Below are 19,572 nucleotides of genomic sequence, written 5' to 3' on the forward strand. Positions count from 1 at the left end.
TGTGTCCCCATCCATATTAATTAGATAGCTGCTTCCTCAAGGCATTAGTTACATTGCTCAGTAATATAGTACCTGCCTACAGTGATCAGATAACGGGTGGAAGTTGTTTTATTTTTATAAAATGATTTGGATCAAATTTAATGGAGGATCAAATGAACTGGTGAATGAATTAAGTGGAAGTCTCTGTACTAGTATATAAATAGTTTAAACATGGAAGGCGGAGATGAATAAAAGGGGACATGAAGAAAATATATAAAATAATGAGTGGGCTAGAGAAGGTAGATCAGTTAAATTGATGCTCCCAAGAGCAAGGAAACATTCAAGGAAATTGAGAGGTAGCCAGTTCAAAACTGATAAAAGAAAATACTTTTCCATGTAATATGCAATTAGCCTGTGGAACTCACTACCACAAAGTACCATAAGGGCAAGAGCTTAGAAGGATTTGGAAAGGGGTTTGTTTAAGCATTTATATGGACAACAGAAATATCCAGAGTTACCCTCGTACATCATAGTATAAACAATTAGATGTTGGGGATTAGAAGTAAACTTCCCTCGGGGCAGGTTATCCTGTAATCTCCTTCAGCAGGGTTTCTTCCTCTGAAGCAGTGGGTACTGGCCATTGTGGGAGATGAGATACAGGACTAGATGGACCCACTGGCCTGATCCATTACAACAACTCCTATGCTTCTAAGAATGAAGAGGAAGCTGAGTTGAAATGTGAAGAATTACCACTTCCATATGAGCCCTCAGAGAGGCAGAATAACATTATCCAAGACGAAATGTAGCTAGGAGTCTGCTGTTAAGATGCTCCTGCTTATGCAAAATGTGCTGTGAGATTTTAAGGCATGTATGTGGCTGAAACCTTCATTTCAAGTCTCATTTGAAAGAGTATATAACATAAATAGAGCATGCACTTATATAGCACCTTTCCCTTGAGGATCTCAAAGCACTTTACAAATGTAGGCCCACTTCAATGACTCTGCTTTACAGGTGGCAAAATTGAGGCACGGAAAGGTTAAGCGACTTGCCTGAGGTCACACAGCAAGACAGTGGCAGAGGTGGAACTAGAAAACATGTTTTCTGAGGCCTATTCCCTTACTCTAACCCCTGAATGCTCCCTAATTGCAATGCACCAATGAAGTTTGCCCTGGTTCCTGAGTAGGGAGGCCATTCGTCTGGTTTAAAATGGGACTGTCCTAGTTTTGTCCCTCTCTGCTAGTGATTAAAACCAGACATGGCTTTGTCTGATGGAAATCTGTCTCTGGAGGAGGACGCCAGTGGGGGCGGTGCCTCTGCGGCGTGGCCGGGGAGGGCCCATGGCGTTCTGCTGTTCAGTCGGCGCAGCTGGGCCAGCTGCAGCAGCTGCCCTCTCCTCTCCTTGGCTGCTAGACGCTGCACACCAGGCAGCCAGCCGATACGTTGACGGGGCTAACAGCTGGTTAGACGCTGCAGGAAGGGGGCCAAACTGGCCTCTGTGCTGTCCCCTGTCAGGCATCAGGAAGCCAGCAAAAAGGAGGTTACAGTAGTCAACGTTTTGAGATTATGAGGAGGGACCAGAGTTTATGCAGGGTGCACAGGATGAAAAAGGTCAGATTTTAGAAACAGCAGAGAGGAAAACACAGCTGGATGTGGTGGCACGGGAGAGGGAAGAATCAAAGAGGACTCACAAGTTAATGGTCTGAGTGGCGGATAGGGAAGATGGTGATATTTCAACAGCGAGTGCAGGAAGGAGTTCCATTTTTTTGATCAGGTTAAATTTAAGATGAAGGGAAGACAACGAGGGGGGATGTCAGAGAGAGATCGAGAGGGCAGGGCCGAAGTACAGGATTGGAACTGAATGGATTGGAAAGGTAACTTTGTGCATCAAGGCCAAGGACCGGGGCCTGGTGGCTGAGGGGGAGGTTGACAGGCTGTTAGAATGGAGGGCCTGATATTAAAAGTAACCTCTGGCTCTAGCAGGAACTCATGTGTGTTCCCTGGCAGTGCACCAGTAACTCATGTCTGTGTGTCTGTCCCTGGTGGTGCACCAGTAAAGGGTGTGAACAGAACTGTGAGAGACGGTGTGCTTAAAAGGCTCTTAAACCCAGACTCCAGAGCCTGCCACACTTGACTCTCCCAAGCAGAACATGTGACTCCATCATGGTCGCGTCACTGCCTTGTGTTTATCGAATACATCGGTGATGCTCATGCTCCAAACAGAGGAGAATCGTATATGGTTTGCAGCCAACTTCTAGTCTGGATAAGCAGCCAGGAATGAAACAGTCTCTCTCTAACGGTGCCCTGGGGGCTTGTCTGAAAACGGTGGGAGAAAACCCTTTCGAGCAGAACTGCTGCATCTGCTATCAGCACTTGTGTGGCACCAGGGGCAGGGGTGGAAGCAGCATATGGCTGTATCTCAGAATAACCCGCTTACCTTAAATGCATATCACTGCGGCCATTCAAAAGCAGCTGGAATGTCTGGCTCGTGTTACGATCACCTCGGTGGGTCCCACATGTAGCTACTTCGTTGCAGAAAAGGGTGTAGCAAGTAGCAACATAACCAAAGGACTGTGGGATTCTAGGTTTGCTAACATCTGCTCCTTCACTTAGAGCAGAGGGTCAGATTCAGGGTTAGGGGAAGCAGGTGTGAACTTCACTGAAGCCAGTATTTTGCATTTAAGAGTCAAAAAGAAGCTTCTTTACTGTACCCTGCTGGGCCTTTTGGTATTGGGCTCTTTGGGTTCTTATACTGTGCCTGTCCCATCACCATAGTAGGGGAACACATGGCAGTCTATCTGAACCATGGGAATTCTCTGAGTCTTTTAAAAAATCCTGGTCCCTGGTGGAAAATTAATAATCTCCATGATCAGGGTGACTACACCACTGCCCGTACAGATAGCTTGTTCCCTCAAACTCTGATTCACAAGCAGTTCTCAGCTGTAATCAATAAAGTCAACATCGTCTCTGAGTTTTTTTATAGTCACCGCGCTGAAACGCAAGACGTCTTTTAATCCCGAATGGCCGAAAGAATATGAGTTCATTGCTGAAAGCAGGAACGGAGAGCATCGCGCATCTTGCAGCCTGTATAGGAGTGATGTAGCTGTCAGCAATCATCGAAAAGGAGACTTGAATCAACACATTTCTTCTGAAAAGTACAAACAGAACGCATGCAGTGCAGCTACTTCTGCTAATATGCAGAACTTCTTCAAAGCAAGCGTGTCACCTCATGCCGATAATGTGACTGCTGCTGAACTTTGCAAAGTGGTCCATGCTGTTATGCGTCACCTTTCGTAACGAAGCATCAACAGTAGCGTAAAATTTAATAAAACTATTTACCATGACTCGTCTGTGGCTGAAGACTTGACTTGTGGAAAAAGCGAGGCAAAAAGCATTGAGCAAGAACATTTTAGCCCCATATTCAATTCAGAAGCATTTAGACTATATTAAGAGTAATGATCTATATTTCTATTTGACCACTGATTCTTTAAATAAGGGAGCAGCAAAGTGTTTTTCTTTAGTCTTAACGTATTTCAGTTTTGAAAAAGGGATTCAAACTTTCTCCTGGATTTAACAGTGATAGTCAGGAAACTGTGCAAGCCTTTGTCACAGAAACATGTGGCTTTTGACCTCAGTTTGCAGAAGCTGTCAGCCTATGCAGCAGATAATGCCAGTGTAAATTACGGGAAGCATAACAAGGTTTACCCGAAACTAGGGCTGTCAATTAATCACAGTTAACTCAAGCAATTAACTGAAAACAAATTAACTTGATTAAAAAAATGAATTGTGATTAATTGGAGTTTTAATCCCGCGGTTAAACAATAATAGAATACCAATTTAAATTTATTATAAATATTTTTGGATGTTTTTCTACATTTTCAAATATATTGATTTCAACTACAACACAGAATACAAAGTGCTCACTTTATATTATTATTTTTGATTACAAATATTTACACTGTAAAAAAAATAAACTAAAGAAATAGTATTTGTCAGTTCACCTCAGACAAGTCCTGTAGTGCAATCTCTTTATCATGAAAGTACAACTTAGAAATGTAGAATTATTTTTTTTACATAACTGCACTCAAAAACAAAACAACGTAAAACTTTAGAGCCTACTAGTCCATTCAGTCCTACTTCTTGTTCAGCCAATCGCTAAGACAAACAAGTTTTTGTTTACATTTACGGGAGATAATGCTGCCTGCTTCTTATTTACAATGTCACCTGAGAGTGAGAACAGGCATTCGTATGGCACTGTTGTACTCAGTGTTCCATGCTATTTACGTGCCAGATATGCTGAACGTTCATATACCCCTTCATGCTTTGACTTGTAGATTGCAATTCTTATCTCTTTTTACAGTGCAAATATTTGTAATAAAAATAATAATATAAACAGTACAAAGTATAAAATATTTGTAATAAAAATAATGTATATGTATATATAATATCCGTATGTCTATAATATAAGAATGTATATATAATACACAAATAATATATTTGTAATAATATAAATAGTATAAAGTATAAAATATTTGTAATCAAAAATAATAATATAAAGTGAGCACTCTACATTTTGTATTCTGTGTGGTAGCTGAAATCAATATATTTGAAAGTGTAGAAAAACATCCCAAACTATTTATAATAAATTGAAATTGGTATTCTATTATTGTTTAACAGTGGGATTAAAACTGCGATTAATAGTGATTAATTTTTTAAATAATTTGACAACCCTACCAGAAACTGAAAAATGCCAACAGGGACACTTTAGCAGCCAGTTGCTCAGCACACATTCTTCATAGCACAACAGAGTAGGCTGCAAAAAAACGTTGTCAGTGTAGAACATTTAATTCTAAAGGTTTATTCTCACTTCAGCGTTTCTGCTCCTGGAACAGAACAATGAAAGGCGATTTGTGACCGTGAGGTGGAAGAGTGCAATCTATTGAGACACGTTACCAGGTAGCTGTCTCTTTTGCTGGCAGTCAACAGATTACTGAAGTGCTGGAACCCGCTACCCAGTGATTTCTAGGGTCTAGGAGAGGAGGAGTGTCCCAAAGTAATCTGGAAATGCTTGGGTAACAAGGGGGCTACCAGTGAGGTTGCTGAACTATATTTGCTCTTTGTGAGCCATGCTCTGAAGCTATTCACGGATTGTATTGATGCTTTAGAAGCTAAGTGCTTTAGTGTTCTTTTAGTGCATGAGCTCACGAAGGGACTGAATATGAAACTGGAGGGAAGGATTAGGGACAAATTCTTTGGATACATGTGAATTCTGTGCTCCAGGGATTTACTCAAAATATTCCTGGAAGGTGTAAAAAGGGCTTCATGACCTTTATGAAAGAGCAAAGGAGTATCTGCATGACAGGTATGACTTCCCTTTGCTTTCACAGCAAAGTTTTCCGGTTAGCTCTTGAAAAACCCATCAGCTTTGAAGAATTTTTCTGAAGCTGTATGCGCTTGTAGCATGAAAGAATGAAGAATCTGGCATGGTAGAAAGTCTAATCTCTTCTCTTGCATTAAAGGATTGCCTGCCTCATGAAGAGAGGTACCCAAAAAATTTCACCAGAGCACAGGGCAACTTCAAGAACTTGAAGAAAATCCAGCTGTTACATCTCTTCAGTACCACATGGCAATGCTTACACGGAGAGGGTTTTCTTTTTGATGATCACATCTTGGAGAAATGAAAAGATACAGAGATCATGAAAGTAGAGCTTCATATATGTGTCAGTTCAACAGAGGAATGCAAGAATATGTACACTGAACAAGAACAAAGAACTTCTGAAGGCCTGGGATGGGCACTGATAAAAGACTATGGTATTCTGTGAATTTTGGCACACCACACAATCTGCTTCTCACTAGCAAGCCTAACTGCCTTTACATTGTCACATTGTTCCCTACACACAAATGAACACCGTCTTTTATTGAGAAAGTTCTGAGTGACGTTGTAATATTTCATGCCATTCTGTGTAATCATAAACAGAATTGAATGCAGGGTTTGCAGGCTGTTGCACTGTCGAGCTTGCCAAAAAATCAGGACTAGTCTTTTACAATAATACTCAGGAATGAGCTGGGCATTTTAAATGTGGCAGTGTTTTCGTACAGGTTTCATTTGCTAACATTTCCACATGTGGGGTCACGCCGGCGGGAGTGGGGATGCCCTATATTCTGGGGATGCGTCAGCGGCCACCCTACTCCCTGAGTTTGCAGTGTACCAGCAAATAAAAAGAAATCTTTTTATTGTCCTGCTAATGTTACACTTCAGGGACAGTTTTAAACCTGGAGTTTTATTGAACTTAGTATCAACTCCCCACCCTCCAAGCAAACATAGTTTGCACAAGCCCCGCTCAGTTCTTTCAGAGCACATACCACTTTGCTGCAACCAGAGCTGTCTGCTTTGGACCCCTCAGCAGACCTTCAATCCTTAAAGGAACAAGGCACAGGTACCTCTATTCCCGACGTTCGCTGATGTGTGCTACACTGCTTCCCGACAGGTCTCCGTAACTGACTGTGTCTGCAAGGGCCTGACCCAACTCTCATGCAAGCTCGAGAGTTTTGGCATTTTGCAAAGTGATGCCCAATGGGAGTGGGACCAGCCTTAAATGCTTCTCTTCCTCTCATTTTGTTGTTGCCAGCGACCTGCTATCTCACCTGAAGGCTTCCTCTCAGCCTCCTGGCCTCCTTGGTTTAGCCCTGGAGCTCAGCAGGACTGTTCTGAATACCTGAAGTACCTGCTGGATCGGTAAGTGGCAGCCTTTGTACACGTTTAGAGTGTAAAGTCTTTGGGGCAGGAGGCAGGTCTCTCTCTGTTCTGGGTTTGTACAAGGCAGAGCCTCCTAAACACAACATGATAAATGATAACAGAGATGCAAACAGCTGTTCATCTGGGTCATTGTGCTCATCCCCTGCCAATGTGGGATTGTTCCCTAGAGAGAAAGTTGGACAACTAATATCAGTGATCATTTCCAAGGCTTTCTAAACACTGTATTGACTCACAGGTGAGTAATGCAATGGGGGTCTGAGTGAGTGAGGTTACCCTGGACTAGCTGGGCCCACCGAGGGGATAAGGAAGCTAGTAATGTCAGCTAGGGCCCAAGGGGGTTCTTTAGTTCACAGGCTGGAGCACTGTGTGTTTGGAGCTGAAGGAGAAGGGTTCTAGTCGCAGCTTCAATTATAAAGCCCTACTTTAGGCTCTCCTGTATATAAACTTTGGCTTGGAAAAATCAGTTTGGCCTGAAAATTGCCACATACACCCTGAAGGCAAAGGGGATTGTCTCTGCCGAGTGTGTGGGAAAATCTGACTATTTCTGAATGACAAGCATTTAAAAAAAACGCACCCCTGTTTGAAATTTTGACTTTTTTCTAAAATTTCTGTCTCTCTCTGTAGCTCAAAAGCCACAGATCCTCTTCAAATCCCAGCTGCAGGTGGGCACGCAAAGGAGTTCTGGCAGAAATGGGGTGTGTGGCACATGTAAAGTGTATGCGCCCCAAATCCCATCCCCTCACCCCCACTCAGGCAGAAGAACCGCATCAGGCAGGATCCTCCAGGCCAAGCTTTACTGTGTGGGGAGTCACCAGCCATAAGGAGAGGAAACTCCATAAAGTGATAGTCTTTGGCTGAAAGTGTTGAGAAGTTGAAAGTACATCAACCTCCTAGGGAGTTGGGTGTGAAAAAATAAGTAGTGAGGAGAGGCTGTCTGTGGATGCGGGACCACACGTTGGAGGTTACTGGTCTGTTGTGTGATTTCTAATGTAGGTGTTTTTCCTCTGCCAAAGGCTACATGAAGAAGAGAAAACTGGGAAAAGAATTTACCAAAAGCTCAAAGAGTCCAACTTGATGCCTCAGGCTGAGGAGCGCCACTACTTAAACAAGACATTAATTGAGAAAATGTTCGGGGGTAAGATGATGACAAAAATCCGCTGTCTGAAGTGTCTAAATGTCTCCTCCCGAGAAGAAGCCTTTACAGACCTGTCCTTGGCTTTCCCACCGTCCAACAGACACATGCGTCTGCAGAGCTACACAGCAGTTTTACCAGTGGAAGAAATCGGCCCACAGATTATTGAGCCACCCATAAAACCACAGAGTCAGGCAATGGAATCTCCAAGGAGGCAAAGGAAGCACCCCGTGTCTGGAGAACCTCCCGTCCGGCTCTTGCCAGTAGAAACAGTAGGGTTCCAGGAAGCAGAGGGACAAGCGACTCCTTTCATCCTGAGATCCGACAGAGATCATGTCAGTCTGGAGGCAGTGAAAGATCCACTGTTGGCTTTTGGAGAGCAGACCTGTGGCTCCGAGGACTCCAGATCTGTCCCGGACTTGATCAACTATTTCTTATCACCGGAGGTGCTGACATCCGAGAATAAATATCACTGTGAGAAGTGCGCTTCCCTGCAAGATGCGGAGAAAGTGGCCGAGCTGACGGAGGGGCCACACTACCTTGTCCTCACCCTGCTGAGGTTCTCCTTTGACTTGAGGACCATGAAGAGGAAGAAGATCCTGGATAATGTCTCAATTCCATTGGTGCTGAAGCTGCCGGTCCTGGTTGCCTCTGAGGACTCCGGTGAAGTTTGCCAGAACAGGAATGGATTTGTGTCCATGGTGTATGATCTCTGCAGCGTGGTGGTCCATTCTGGAGTCTCCTCAGAGAGTGGCCATTACTATTGTTACGCCAGAGAGTGTACCAGTACTAGTGCCAGCAGTCAGCCAGGGGACGGGGCACAGAAAAGCACGTCAGACAAGCAGATGGACTTTGAAATCCAGTGGTACCTCTTCAACGACACCAGGGTATCCTTTTCCTCCTTCGAATCGGTCAGCAACGTGACCTCTTTCTTCCCCAAAGACACAGCCTACGTGCTCTTCTACAGGCAGCGGCCTTGCAAGCAGAGCTGGGCCGTGCATGAGGCCGTTTCAGACGCCGTCCGGCTACATGGGGATCCTTCTCCCAGTAAAGACTTGATGGAAGCCATTTCCAAAGATAACATCCTGTATTTGCAGGTAACTCCATTTACCTTCTGCACCACGTTTTAGGGGACTGATTCTGCTTCCATCGAAATCAGTGTCAGCTTTTCTCTTCACTTCAGTGGGAGCAGGCCTGTAGGTTACACTCATGGTTCCCAAAAGCTGAATCTCATCTCCCTTTTAAATCCAAATGTAAAGAGTTTCATTATTATTTGTATAACAGTAGCTCCAACTGAGATCAGGGCCCCATTGTGTCAGGCAATGCACAAACATGGAGTGAGACACTCCCTGCCCTGAAGAGCTTACAGTCTAAATCAGTGTTGGGCCCGCGGGCCGCAGGTTGCCCACCACTGGTCTAAATAGATAGGTCAAAGTGTGGTAGGGGGAAAACAGGCCCAGAGGGGGAAGTGACTTGCCCAAGGTAAGTTGCTGGCAGAGACATAATTAGAACCCAGATCTCCTAAATCCTAACCCAGGGGCCTAGTTTATGTGTTGCTTTCAACTGGTCTTGGTACAGTAAGCACCTGGGACTGTTGAGAAGGATGCTATGTATGCTGACAAGCATTTTCATTCACCATCATCAAATCTAAGTGCATTGCCCACCACGGCAAAATAAACCCCTTAACACACTAGTAAAGTAAGGATTATTCTTATTTAAAGATAGGGAAATTTAGGCACAGAGAGGCGAAGTGACTTGCCCAAGGTCACATAAGAAGTCTGTGGCAGAGAACACCCATTTCCTGCCTCCTAGTCTTATTCCTTAAGTACATTCCACCCATTGCTGTTGTGTGTGTTGTGTTTTTTATACCAGACAGAAAGTAGGCATAAGGACTCATTGGCTTAGTGTGGCTATAGCCCCATGACTGTTTGGGGAGAATCATCCCAACCAGCTACATGTTCATTGCTCCCTCTCATGCCTGCCTTGTTTGAGTTTTCTGGTTTCCTATGAGCATGGTCTGTGCATTTGTAGCCGGACTTCAGCTGGTTTCTGGGACTAACAGTAGGTTTCCTCCTGACTGCACTGCCTAGAGTGCTGCTGACCTGGCCTGAATTGTACAGAAGGTTTTGGCATGGCTTCGTTTAGGTGTTTGAGTGACTTTAGTCCTCAGACGAGGTGCTACACTGCCAGCCCTTCAGCCAGAACACCTTCCTCATACACGCAATGGCTACAGCGGGGTAATGGCTGCATAAAGCTTCCTGCCGTAATAATAATGCCTCAGGGCTGATCCCTCCAGATCAAGGCTAAGGATGGGAGGGGAGCTCAGTCTCCTGGCTCACTTGGGTGGAACGGTCCGCAGAAAGGTTGAGTGGTAGGCAGGGTTGCATGCTGGCCCCCTCCGCACTACAGTGCGGTCAGTCACCCTCCTTCCAAGGGTCTCTCTGCTGTGACTGCCTATACAAAGGCGGTGTGATGGTTTTTTGGGGCTGTGAGCCCTTGTCCATAGACCAATTCAATGAGACTTTACTGCCAGGGCAAGGCAGTCAAGGGTTGCCACAGGACAAGAAAAAGGGGGGTCTCCTGTCAGAGGTGGGTATGACCCACCCAGGACAGGGTGAGGTTTGATCCCCAATGTCCATTTGTCATTCATGCCCACTCCTGTGTAATGGCAGGTCTGTACATTACATGACCCTTCCCCCAGGGTCAGCAACAGCTTTTCCTCATTGCTTTGTAGTGTGACATAAAGAGAGGAATTTAGCCCCATCAAGGGAACAGTGGCGACTTTACTGAGAACATGTAACAGGAGAGTGGGCTTATGCTGTTAGGACCAGTTCCTCAGCGGGTGTCAGATCAGTTAGTTTGATTGAAATCAGCTGCGCCAACTTACAGCAGCAGAGGGTCTGACCCTCATGTTCTCCAAGAAGGCTGGAAAGCAGGAAGAAGATGTGAGACCTCAGAATAGAAACAGGACAAACATTTTGAGTTTAAACTTCCATAAGCAGCAGGGGTATCCCATCAGAAGTCACAGGACCCGTTCCAAAGAGAAGAACCCAAAGAAAGGGAATTCTTCCCTCTACTCACTTAGACAGTTGGCATTGGCTAGCAATTGTCCCTCTTGTTACTTGTTCTCTGTCTGCTATTGCGATATGAAATAATCACTGCTTTTCATTTACGCTCCTCTGTCTGGGTTCTTCCCCCTCTCGCTGCTGTCTGTGCTTCACACACTGAGATAGCTGAGCCACGATCGCTCAAACAGTCAGAAGAAAGGACATATCTTTCTTATGTATCTCAGAGGTGCAGACTCACGCACAGGAGATCTTGGTTGGGGTATGTCCCCAAGGACTTCATACCTTTTACAGGCTTCTAAAGCAGAGTCAGGTTTCTAGGCAAGCCTGCCAGGCACTGAGCATCCTCAGCTCCTGTTGACTTTAAAAAAGTGTTTGAGGACCGTGGCACCTTGCATGATCAGCGAGGGTGTTTGTTTCCCTTCTGCCTACCGTAACGGGCATTGATGGTGGCCAGGGCCACCTTGCCACCTCAATCAGAGCTTCTACTAGAAATATCAGCCATCACTTCCCCCTGTCACTCAGAACCTAGGAGTTCCACTTCCATGTTTCATGCCTTATCTGCTAGACCACATGTTCTTTTTGGTTTAGGGCCAGCAGCTCAGTCTCAAGAGCCAGCCTCTCTACTTCGAGAGAATCTGGGAGCACCTTTCTCACATGCATTCCTTTGATGTGCGTGAATCACTAGACTTCAGATAAACAGGACTGGCTTGTTTTTGTTTCTTTTTCCTTTCTCCCAGGAACAAGAAAAGGAAGCAAGGAACAGAGCTGCCTACATTTCAACCTTGCCCAAATCCCCTCTGTGGTGGAGAGATTTTGACAGGGACAAGGATGACGAAGGCTCCTCTGGGGGCTGCGGTCCAGCTGCTGGAGGTGGAGGCTCCGGCTCATTTCATGGACTAGTCTTCTAAAGGTGCCACTGAACACGAACACTAACTATAAACAACAAGCAAGAAGCCCCGCTTCAACTTCATTTCTAACCAAGCCACGGGGCCCACAGAGGCCAGAGTCTCCTCTCACCTCCTTTGAAGTCAGTGTTACCAAGGAGAGGAGTTTGGCCCTGAATCCTGTCTAAGTAGAAGGACTTGCTGCTGATTCAGGGAACACATTGCTGGCTGGAGTTAAATCACCAGCACATGGAGATTCCCGTTGCTTTCTATGCACTTGGTCTGAACGCCTTAAATAATATTACTAGCTTCTGAGCTCTGCGGTGATGAGCTACTGACTGATAACTAAGCGAAGTGCCACTTTCTTAACTGTAGCATCATCTTGCCTGCTGGGTACACCGTTGATCAAGACTGGGGCAGGGAAAGGGGCAGGGAAACAGGACTCTTTTGGAAGAGACCAAGTGCAGCACCAGTGACCGAAATGCAGAGCCCCAAATCTTCCACATGGAAATGGAATCTATGGCCAAGGTCTTCCAGAAGGGCCTAGAGATTTTCAGATGCCTCAGGTTTTGGGTGCCCAACTTGCCGTGCCCCTTAAAGGAGCCTGATTTTCAGAAAGTGCTGAGTATCTGCCCTCAGAAAATCAGGGCCCCTTTAAGGCATCCCACATTGGGCACCCAAAATCTGAGACACCTTAAAATTGCTCGTCACTTCTGGAAATCTTGCCTTGTTGAGATCACAGCAGCCACAGCTCCATCTTAATCCTAGCAGCCAGGCATCTTGATTCAAGATGGAGTATGGGATGCCAGTAGAGTACGTTGGCATGGTGCCTGTGATCACAACTCTCGCTAGCGGCTGGTCCCCAATAGCTCTTATAGTCTGCCGCTTCCTCACTCCCTGCAGGGCCGACTCCTCTGGTGTGAGTGGGATGGAGTTGTGCTGTTTATGCCCAAGGGGCTGGGTTCAATTCCTACTGCTGACTGTGGTGTGTGTGTGTGAATATTGTGTATCCCTAGAATAAAAAAAAAAAACCCAAATCCTGAATTAAATTCAAATGACAAAAACAGGAAATCTATTAGAGAGGCTAAATGCAGCAGACCAATTAGGGAATGAGAGTTGTTTGTTCCGTTCTAATTAGTACTATCCAACCCTTTTGAGGTTTGCCCACCACTAGTACAATTTCCTCTCACTTATAATCATTCTAGCCCTCATTGGGTTTTTCCTGAAGGATCAGCAGATGCACAATCCCACTCCAGGGCTCTTATTCAGGCAAAACTCCCATTAAAGTTAGGATGTCGCACCTTTCTGGAGTGAAGTGTGCACATCTTTGTTCCACCATGAGGAAATTGCACTACAAGAGAAGAGGGCCTGTCTGGCAAAGTCTCTCCTCCCTTTCACCTTGTGTAGCGCTGGCAGGCCCGCTCCATGCTCTGCAGTAGCAAGGGGGCTCTGGAAACTGCAGGATGCCTCTGAAATCCCGCCCCATATTATAGCTAGATAAATATATATAGCATACATATGCTAATTCCCAGGAAAAGAAATCTGTAGTAAGATCAGCTCCTCTTCATTTCCAGCTGGGAGCAAGATTTAGCTGGCTCCTCTTTACACAGACTGGAAAAGCAAGAACCCAGAATTCCTCCTTAGTCTTTCCTCAGCGGTGACTCTCACTGAAGGCAGAGTTTAGTGAGTGTTTGACCTCAGGCAAAGGAACTTAAAGTTGAGTAAAATGATGGTCACAATTTTCATTTTGGGTGCCCAACTGTGGGCCTGATGTTCAGAGCTGCTGAGCATGCACCAGCCCAGCTGAAATCAATGGGAGCTGTGGATGCTCAGGACTTCTAAAAAAAAAAATCTGGTTTTAAGATGGGCACCTAAACAAACCAAGACACCCAAAACCAGTCGCCGCTTTTGAAAATATTTGAAAAGCGGGGAAATGGCTGATAAAGGGAAGGAAAATCTCAAGCTTCCTAGAAACCATTCAGGACTTTCACACCTATTTAACTATATCAGAGTTCATGGTATTAGGGGGGTAATAGCAGGAAATAATGGGAAGACAATCAAGCTTTAGTCGTGAAACTCTTAGATTTGGGGTGGCATTTTCAAAAGTGGCGCCTGCGGTCACTGGGCATTAGACAGCAGACCCACTCAGGCAGGTTTGAATTTCCCAGTGGCAGCTAGATCCACAAAGGGGTCTTAAACTCAGCATTGCAACACTTAACCTTTAGGTACCTTTAAAGGGGGTTCCACTTGCCACAGGTCCACCTCCTTGGAGGTAGGTCTGGAAATTAGCTCTCTCCCCATCTGGCTCCTCCTGCCATTACTCATGTTGTGACTCATCTCTCTCTTCACAACTCAAGGTGCGCTCTCTCTTTGTGGCTCAGCTCCCCGGCCAGGTCACTATATGGTTCCTCCTCTTCCTGGGTAACAAAGTCCCACTGGAGAAGCTGTCTGGATGCTGTCTCAGATGGTCTCTGTTCCACATCTCTGGGTCTGTGCCACTTTGCCAGTGGCTGGTAGGGGAACCCAGTCCTCCCTCTATGCTTCATTCCAGCCCAGGGGCCCTGTGACTAGCAGCCAAGGTCTGCACTGTCCCATTCCTTGCTGCTGTTTCCCTGGGCTTCTTCCCAACCTTTCTTAGGCTGGTTCTCCTCCAGGTGCAGCATCTAAGGATAACTGGCCCTTCCTGGCCCATGTTAATACACTCAAGGCTTGTGTGGGTTACACACCCCATCACAGTACCCTGCCATTGAGTGGAATCTGTGGACCTTTGTTAGGAGCCCAGACTTCCTATACAACGCATGGCGAGAGTTAGGCACCTAGGACTGGAATCCACAAAGCCAGCCACCAACCCTCTTGTGGAGTTAGGCACCTAAGCCTTGTCTCATATGAGGAGGGGGAGGTAGTGGTAGCGGTCCCTGCCCCTCTGTTCAGCCCACTGTTTGAGCACTCGCCCCGCCTGTGGGAGGCCTGTGTTCCAATCCCCCTGCTCCAATGCATATTTAATTAGTTATACACAGTGGAACAGCTTAAACAGAAGAGATTGAGAGAGATTTTCCCCAGACTACCTCACCACCTCTGGGCTCTAGCATTGTTTTGTACAAGGCCCAGTCAGGTGGCTTCTGAGCATGCCCACCCAATCACATCCCAAAGGCGAGCTAGGCAGGGGCATGCCTAGTCTGAGAACCCTGTTGGAGCTTAGATGTGAGCTTGGTGCCCAGGCATGTAGATTGCTGCATGCCTAGAGGTGGATTTTTTAGGTGTTTGGGGGCCTTTCAGCAGAAATATAGGCATCTAGGGACTGTAGGTGCCTAGAGAGTTAGGCAACAGCTGAGCAGGGCTTTTGAGAAGCTCTGTTTTGGATTTAAGTGCTTAAATGTCAGTTATGCTCCTAAATCCCTTGGTGGAGCTAACTCTAGGGCCTGCCTGCATCTTTATATGCCTAAATACCTTTGTAAATCTAGCTGTAGGTGACTTAGGAGTCCATGTCCCATTTAAGCTGTTGACTTTCAATGAGGCTTCGTTACACAACACACTGTCAGCCGGTGCAATTCATTGTCAGGGGATGTTGTGAAGGCCAAAACTATATCTGGGTTCAAAACAGAGTTCAAACCCTATGCTTTGGGTTCAAACCCCATGCTCTGGGCATCCCTAGCCTCTGACTGCCAGAATCTGGGAGTGGGTGACAGGGAATGGATCACTCAATAATTACCCTGTTCTGTTCATTCCCTCTGAAGCACTTGGCACTAGACACTGTCAGAAGACAGGATACTGGGATAGAGGAACCTCTGGTCTGAGCAGTATGGCTGCTCGTATGGGACTATATCGTTTTGTGTTTTTAGTGCTGCAACTGGGCCACTGGAGCGCTTCAGCGTAGATCCCACCTCCGCTGACAGGAGGGGTTCTCCTCTTGGCATAGATAATCCACCTTTCCAAGAGGTGATAGCTAGCTTGACAGAAGAATTCTTCCATTCAGCTACCGCTGTCTACACTGGGGTTAAATTGGTTTAATTACGACGCTTAGGGGTGTGGTTCTTTCAAACCTCTGAGTGATGTAGCTGGGTTGACCTAACTTTGCAGTGAAGACTTCTAACAACTTAGCGACCACCTCTTGGGGAAATGGATTAGCTACACCAGTGGGAGAACCCCCTCCTGTTGGCATTGCTACTGTGCACAGTGGCTACACAAGGCCCCTCGTGCTCCTTGCACACATGTTAGGCCAGAGTCTTGGGAATAATCATCAGGGTCCTGATTAGGCAGGTGCAATCAGTGGCTGTGTGAGATGGGTATTGTGGGCTAGGAGTGTGGTTTCTGCCCACTGAAGCAGGGCCTGCTTATGGCAGTTGGGGGTCTATGGAGGTGTCATTTTGTTGGGGGAGGGACAGGAAGTGGGGGGGTCTGAGGGCTTGCTCTACACTAGCATTTGATACCTCAGTGCAGAACAAGCTGATTACATTGCCCTAAGAGTTAATCTGAATCTGCTTTTAATTTCCTAGCTGGGGTTCCCTTCCAGTAATGCTTCATCAGCCTGCCCTGGCCTGCTGGTATGCTGCACTACAATAGCATCGGAGCCATGGATGAGGGCTGTACTCCCAAAACAACTCTGGGCACTCATTTGATCAATTAGCAACATGGCGGATGAGTGGGCAGGCAGGGAGGAACAGAGATGGCACACGACTCAAGGCAGTTTGCAGTCTTAGGAGGACAGATGCATCTCATCCTTTGAAACTCCAGGGCACAAAGGAAAGATCATTATTAAACCCAGGCTGTATTGTAAAATACTGAGCATCTACGGTCAGTTTCTTTTCTTTTTATGTATATCTATATCAATATAGATAAAAAACAAAAAAAGACAAAGAATGCAGGACTATGACCACTATCCCCACAATTCTGCTACAGCCTCACTGGATCATTTCTGTGGGATTATTGCTGCTATTTGACGGTGTCATCTATTTCTTTCAAATCGTTATGTAGACAGCTATGTCTATTGAGTGATTTTAAGGAATTAACCATTTTCCTTGCTCTTTACAGTTATTTATAGCAAGCAATAGGGCGAAGGGGGGAAGAGGTTTAAATAAACTGCTCTAAATGATACACAAATTGAAAAAAGGATCTCTGTTCCCCTGCTTTTATATATATCATAACAGAAATAAAGGACTTGCAAAAATAAGAATTGTATTCATACTAAGTTATCAGCTGCGCCATGTTAAATCCAGTAGAAAAATTCTGCTCTGAATTACACTGTTGTAAATGACAGGTTTCAGAGTAACAGCCATGTTAGTCTGTATTCGCAAAAAGAAAAGGAGTACTTGTGGCACCTTAGAGACTAACCAATTTATTTGAGCATAAGCTTTCGTGAGCTACAGCTCACTTCATCAGATGCATCATCATCCGATGAAGTGAGCTGTAGCTCATGAAAGCTTATGCTCAAATAAATTGGTTAGTCTCTAAGGTGCCACAAGTACTCCTTTTCTTTTTACTGTTGTAAATCTAGTGTATAGCCCCATTAAGGCCACTGGCTAAGAGCAACCATTTTAGTGGAGTTACGCCATTACAAATGAGAGCAGAATATGGCCCAAGCTCTGTAATTATATAGTTTAAAAGTAACACAATTAAAAAGTACAGTGATACCCGCTATTATCAGTCTATTGTGTAACCCTTCTGTCCAGGGGGGATTCCAAATGTTTGACTTCTACTAAACTTCACTTTATTATTTGTCTTACAGTAGCACTAGAGGGGTCATCTGAGATCCAGGCCCCCATTGTGCTGGGTGCTGTACATAAACATTGTAAGAGACAGTCTCTGCCCTGAAGAGCCTACCATCTAAATAGACAAGAGGGACAACAGGGTGGAAGAAATGAAGTATTATCATCCGCATTAACAGATGGGAAACAGAGACAGAGATTAAGGGCTGGTTTACACTTAAAACTGCTATGGTGGCATGGCTGCGCTTCTGTAGTGCTTCAGTGTAGACAGTACCTGCGCTGACGGAAGGGATTCTCCTGTTATATATGTAACCCACACACCTCCTGGGTGTGGTGTTCTGTCCCATCTAGTGGCACTGAGACCAGTTAGAGAGGGAGATTGTGTCTGCTCTACAGCCTTAGCTAACAGCCAGTTGACTTTTACCTCATGCAGTAGAGGTTCATGCACTAAGCTTTATAGGCCCCAGGTTCGATCCTACCTGCCCACAACTGTCTTATTATCTATCCCTTTCTTAATGATGCCCAACATTCTCTTCGCTTTTTTGACTGCCGCTGCACATTGAGTGGATGTTTTCAGAGAACTCTCCACAATGACCGCAAGATCTTTCTTGACTGGTAATAGCTGATCTAGACCCCATCGTTTTATCTGTATAGTTGGGATTATGTTTTTCAATGTGCATTATTTTGCATTTATCAACATTGAATTTCATCTGCCATTTTGTTGCCCAATCACCCAGGTTTGAGAGATCCTTTTGTAGCTCTTCGCAGTTTGCCTGGACCATAACTATCTTGAGTAGTTTTGTATCAGCTGCAAATTTTGCCACTTCATCTTTTACCCCTTTTTCCAGATAATTTATGAATATGTTAAATAGGAATGGGCCCAGTACAGACCCTGGGGGACACACTATTTACCTCTCTCCATTTGAAACAGGTATCACGCAGATGTATGCGTAGTGTGTTTAAATATTCGCAAGGCATCTGCTAAGTTCTTGCATTTCACTTGTTTGTGTCTGACTAAAGAAGAAATTATTCATATTTGATTTAATCATTCCACGTGTGATTGTAAACCCAGAGGAACTTTAGTATTCCTTATATATAGGTATAGTAGAAAGAGATAGGGTTGCCAATTTTATACTTGCACAAATCTGAACACCCTTGCCCCTTCTCCAGGGTCCTGCCCCTGCTTGCTCCATCCCCCCTCCCTCTGTCGCTTGCTCGCCCCACCCTCACTCACTCATTTTCACCAGGCTGGCTCAGGGGGTTGGAGGGCTTGGACTGGGGAGTGCGGGCTCTGGGGTGGGGCTAGGGATGAGGGATTTGGGGTGCAGGAGGGTGCTCCAGGCTGGGACTGAGGGATTTGGAGGGCGGGAGGGGGATCAGGGCTGGGACATGGGGTTGGGGCGCAGGGGTGTGTGTGTGAGGGCTTCGGTTGGGGGTGCAGGCTCTGGGGTGGGGATGGGTATGAGGGGTTTGGGGTGTGGGAGAGGGCTCCGGGCTAGGATAGGGGGTTGGGGTTCAGGGAGGGGTTCTGGGTGGGTCCAGAAATTAGGGGTTCAGGATGCAGGAGAGGGCTCCAGGCTGGGGATTGGTATGCGGGGGGGTGGGGGGGAGTGCATACTCTGGGGTGGGGCTGGGGATGAGGGATTTGGGTTGCGGGAGGGAGTGCTGGGCTGGGGCAGATGGTTGGGGGTGTGTGGGTGGAGGAGTGCAGGCTCTGGGAAGGAGTTTGGGTGCAGGAGGGGACTCTGGGCTGAGGCAGGGGGTTGGAGTACGGGAGGGGATTTGGGGGTGCGGGGTCCCAGTGGCGCTTACCACAGCTCCCAGAAAGTGGCCTCCAGGTCCCTGCAGCCCCTAGGCGCGTGGGCAGTTCCCAGCCAATGGGAGCTGCAGCGCCGGCACTCAGGGCGTGGGCAGCGCATGGATCCTCCCTGGCTGCCCATGCTCCGAGGGGCCGCAGGGACCTGGCAGCTGCTTCCAAGACCCATGGAGAGCCAGGGCAGGCAGGGAGCCTGCCTTAGCCCCAGGTCTCCGCTGTGCCACCAACTGGACTTTT

General features: G+C 46.3%; 1 protein-coding gene across 1 annotated transcript in view; it reads left to right on the forward strand.

Annotated features, from left to right (window-relative positions):
- Positions 1-12,887, forward strand: part of USP35 (ubiquitin specific peptidase 35) — a 63,965-nt gene extending 51,078 nt beyond the window's left edge. Inside the window, exons 9-11 of the mRNA XM_084617611.1 lie at positions 6,606-6,712; positions 7,747-8,962; positions 11,671-12,887. Coding sequence (XP_084473737.1) covers positions 6,606-6,712; positions 7,747-8,962; positions 11,671-11,841 — 1,494 coding nt within the window. The 3' untranslated portion in view covers positions 11,842-12,887. The remainder of the gene's footprint in view (positions 1-6,605; positions 6,713-7,746; positions 8,963-11,670) is intronic.
- Positions 12,888-19,572: the final 6,685 nt, after the last annotated feature.

The sequence above is a fragment of the Lepidochelys olivacea genome (genome assembly GCF_965140295.1).
Source record: "Lepidochelys olivacea isolate rLepOli2 genome assembly, chromosome: 1".
NCBI lineage: Eukaryota > Metazoa > Chordata > Testudines > Cheloniidae > Lepidochelys > Lepidochelys olivacea.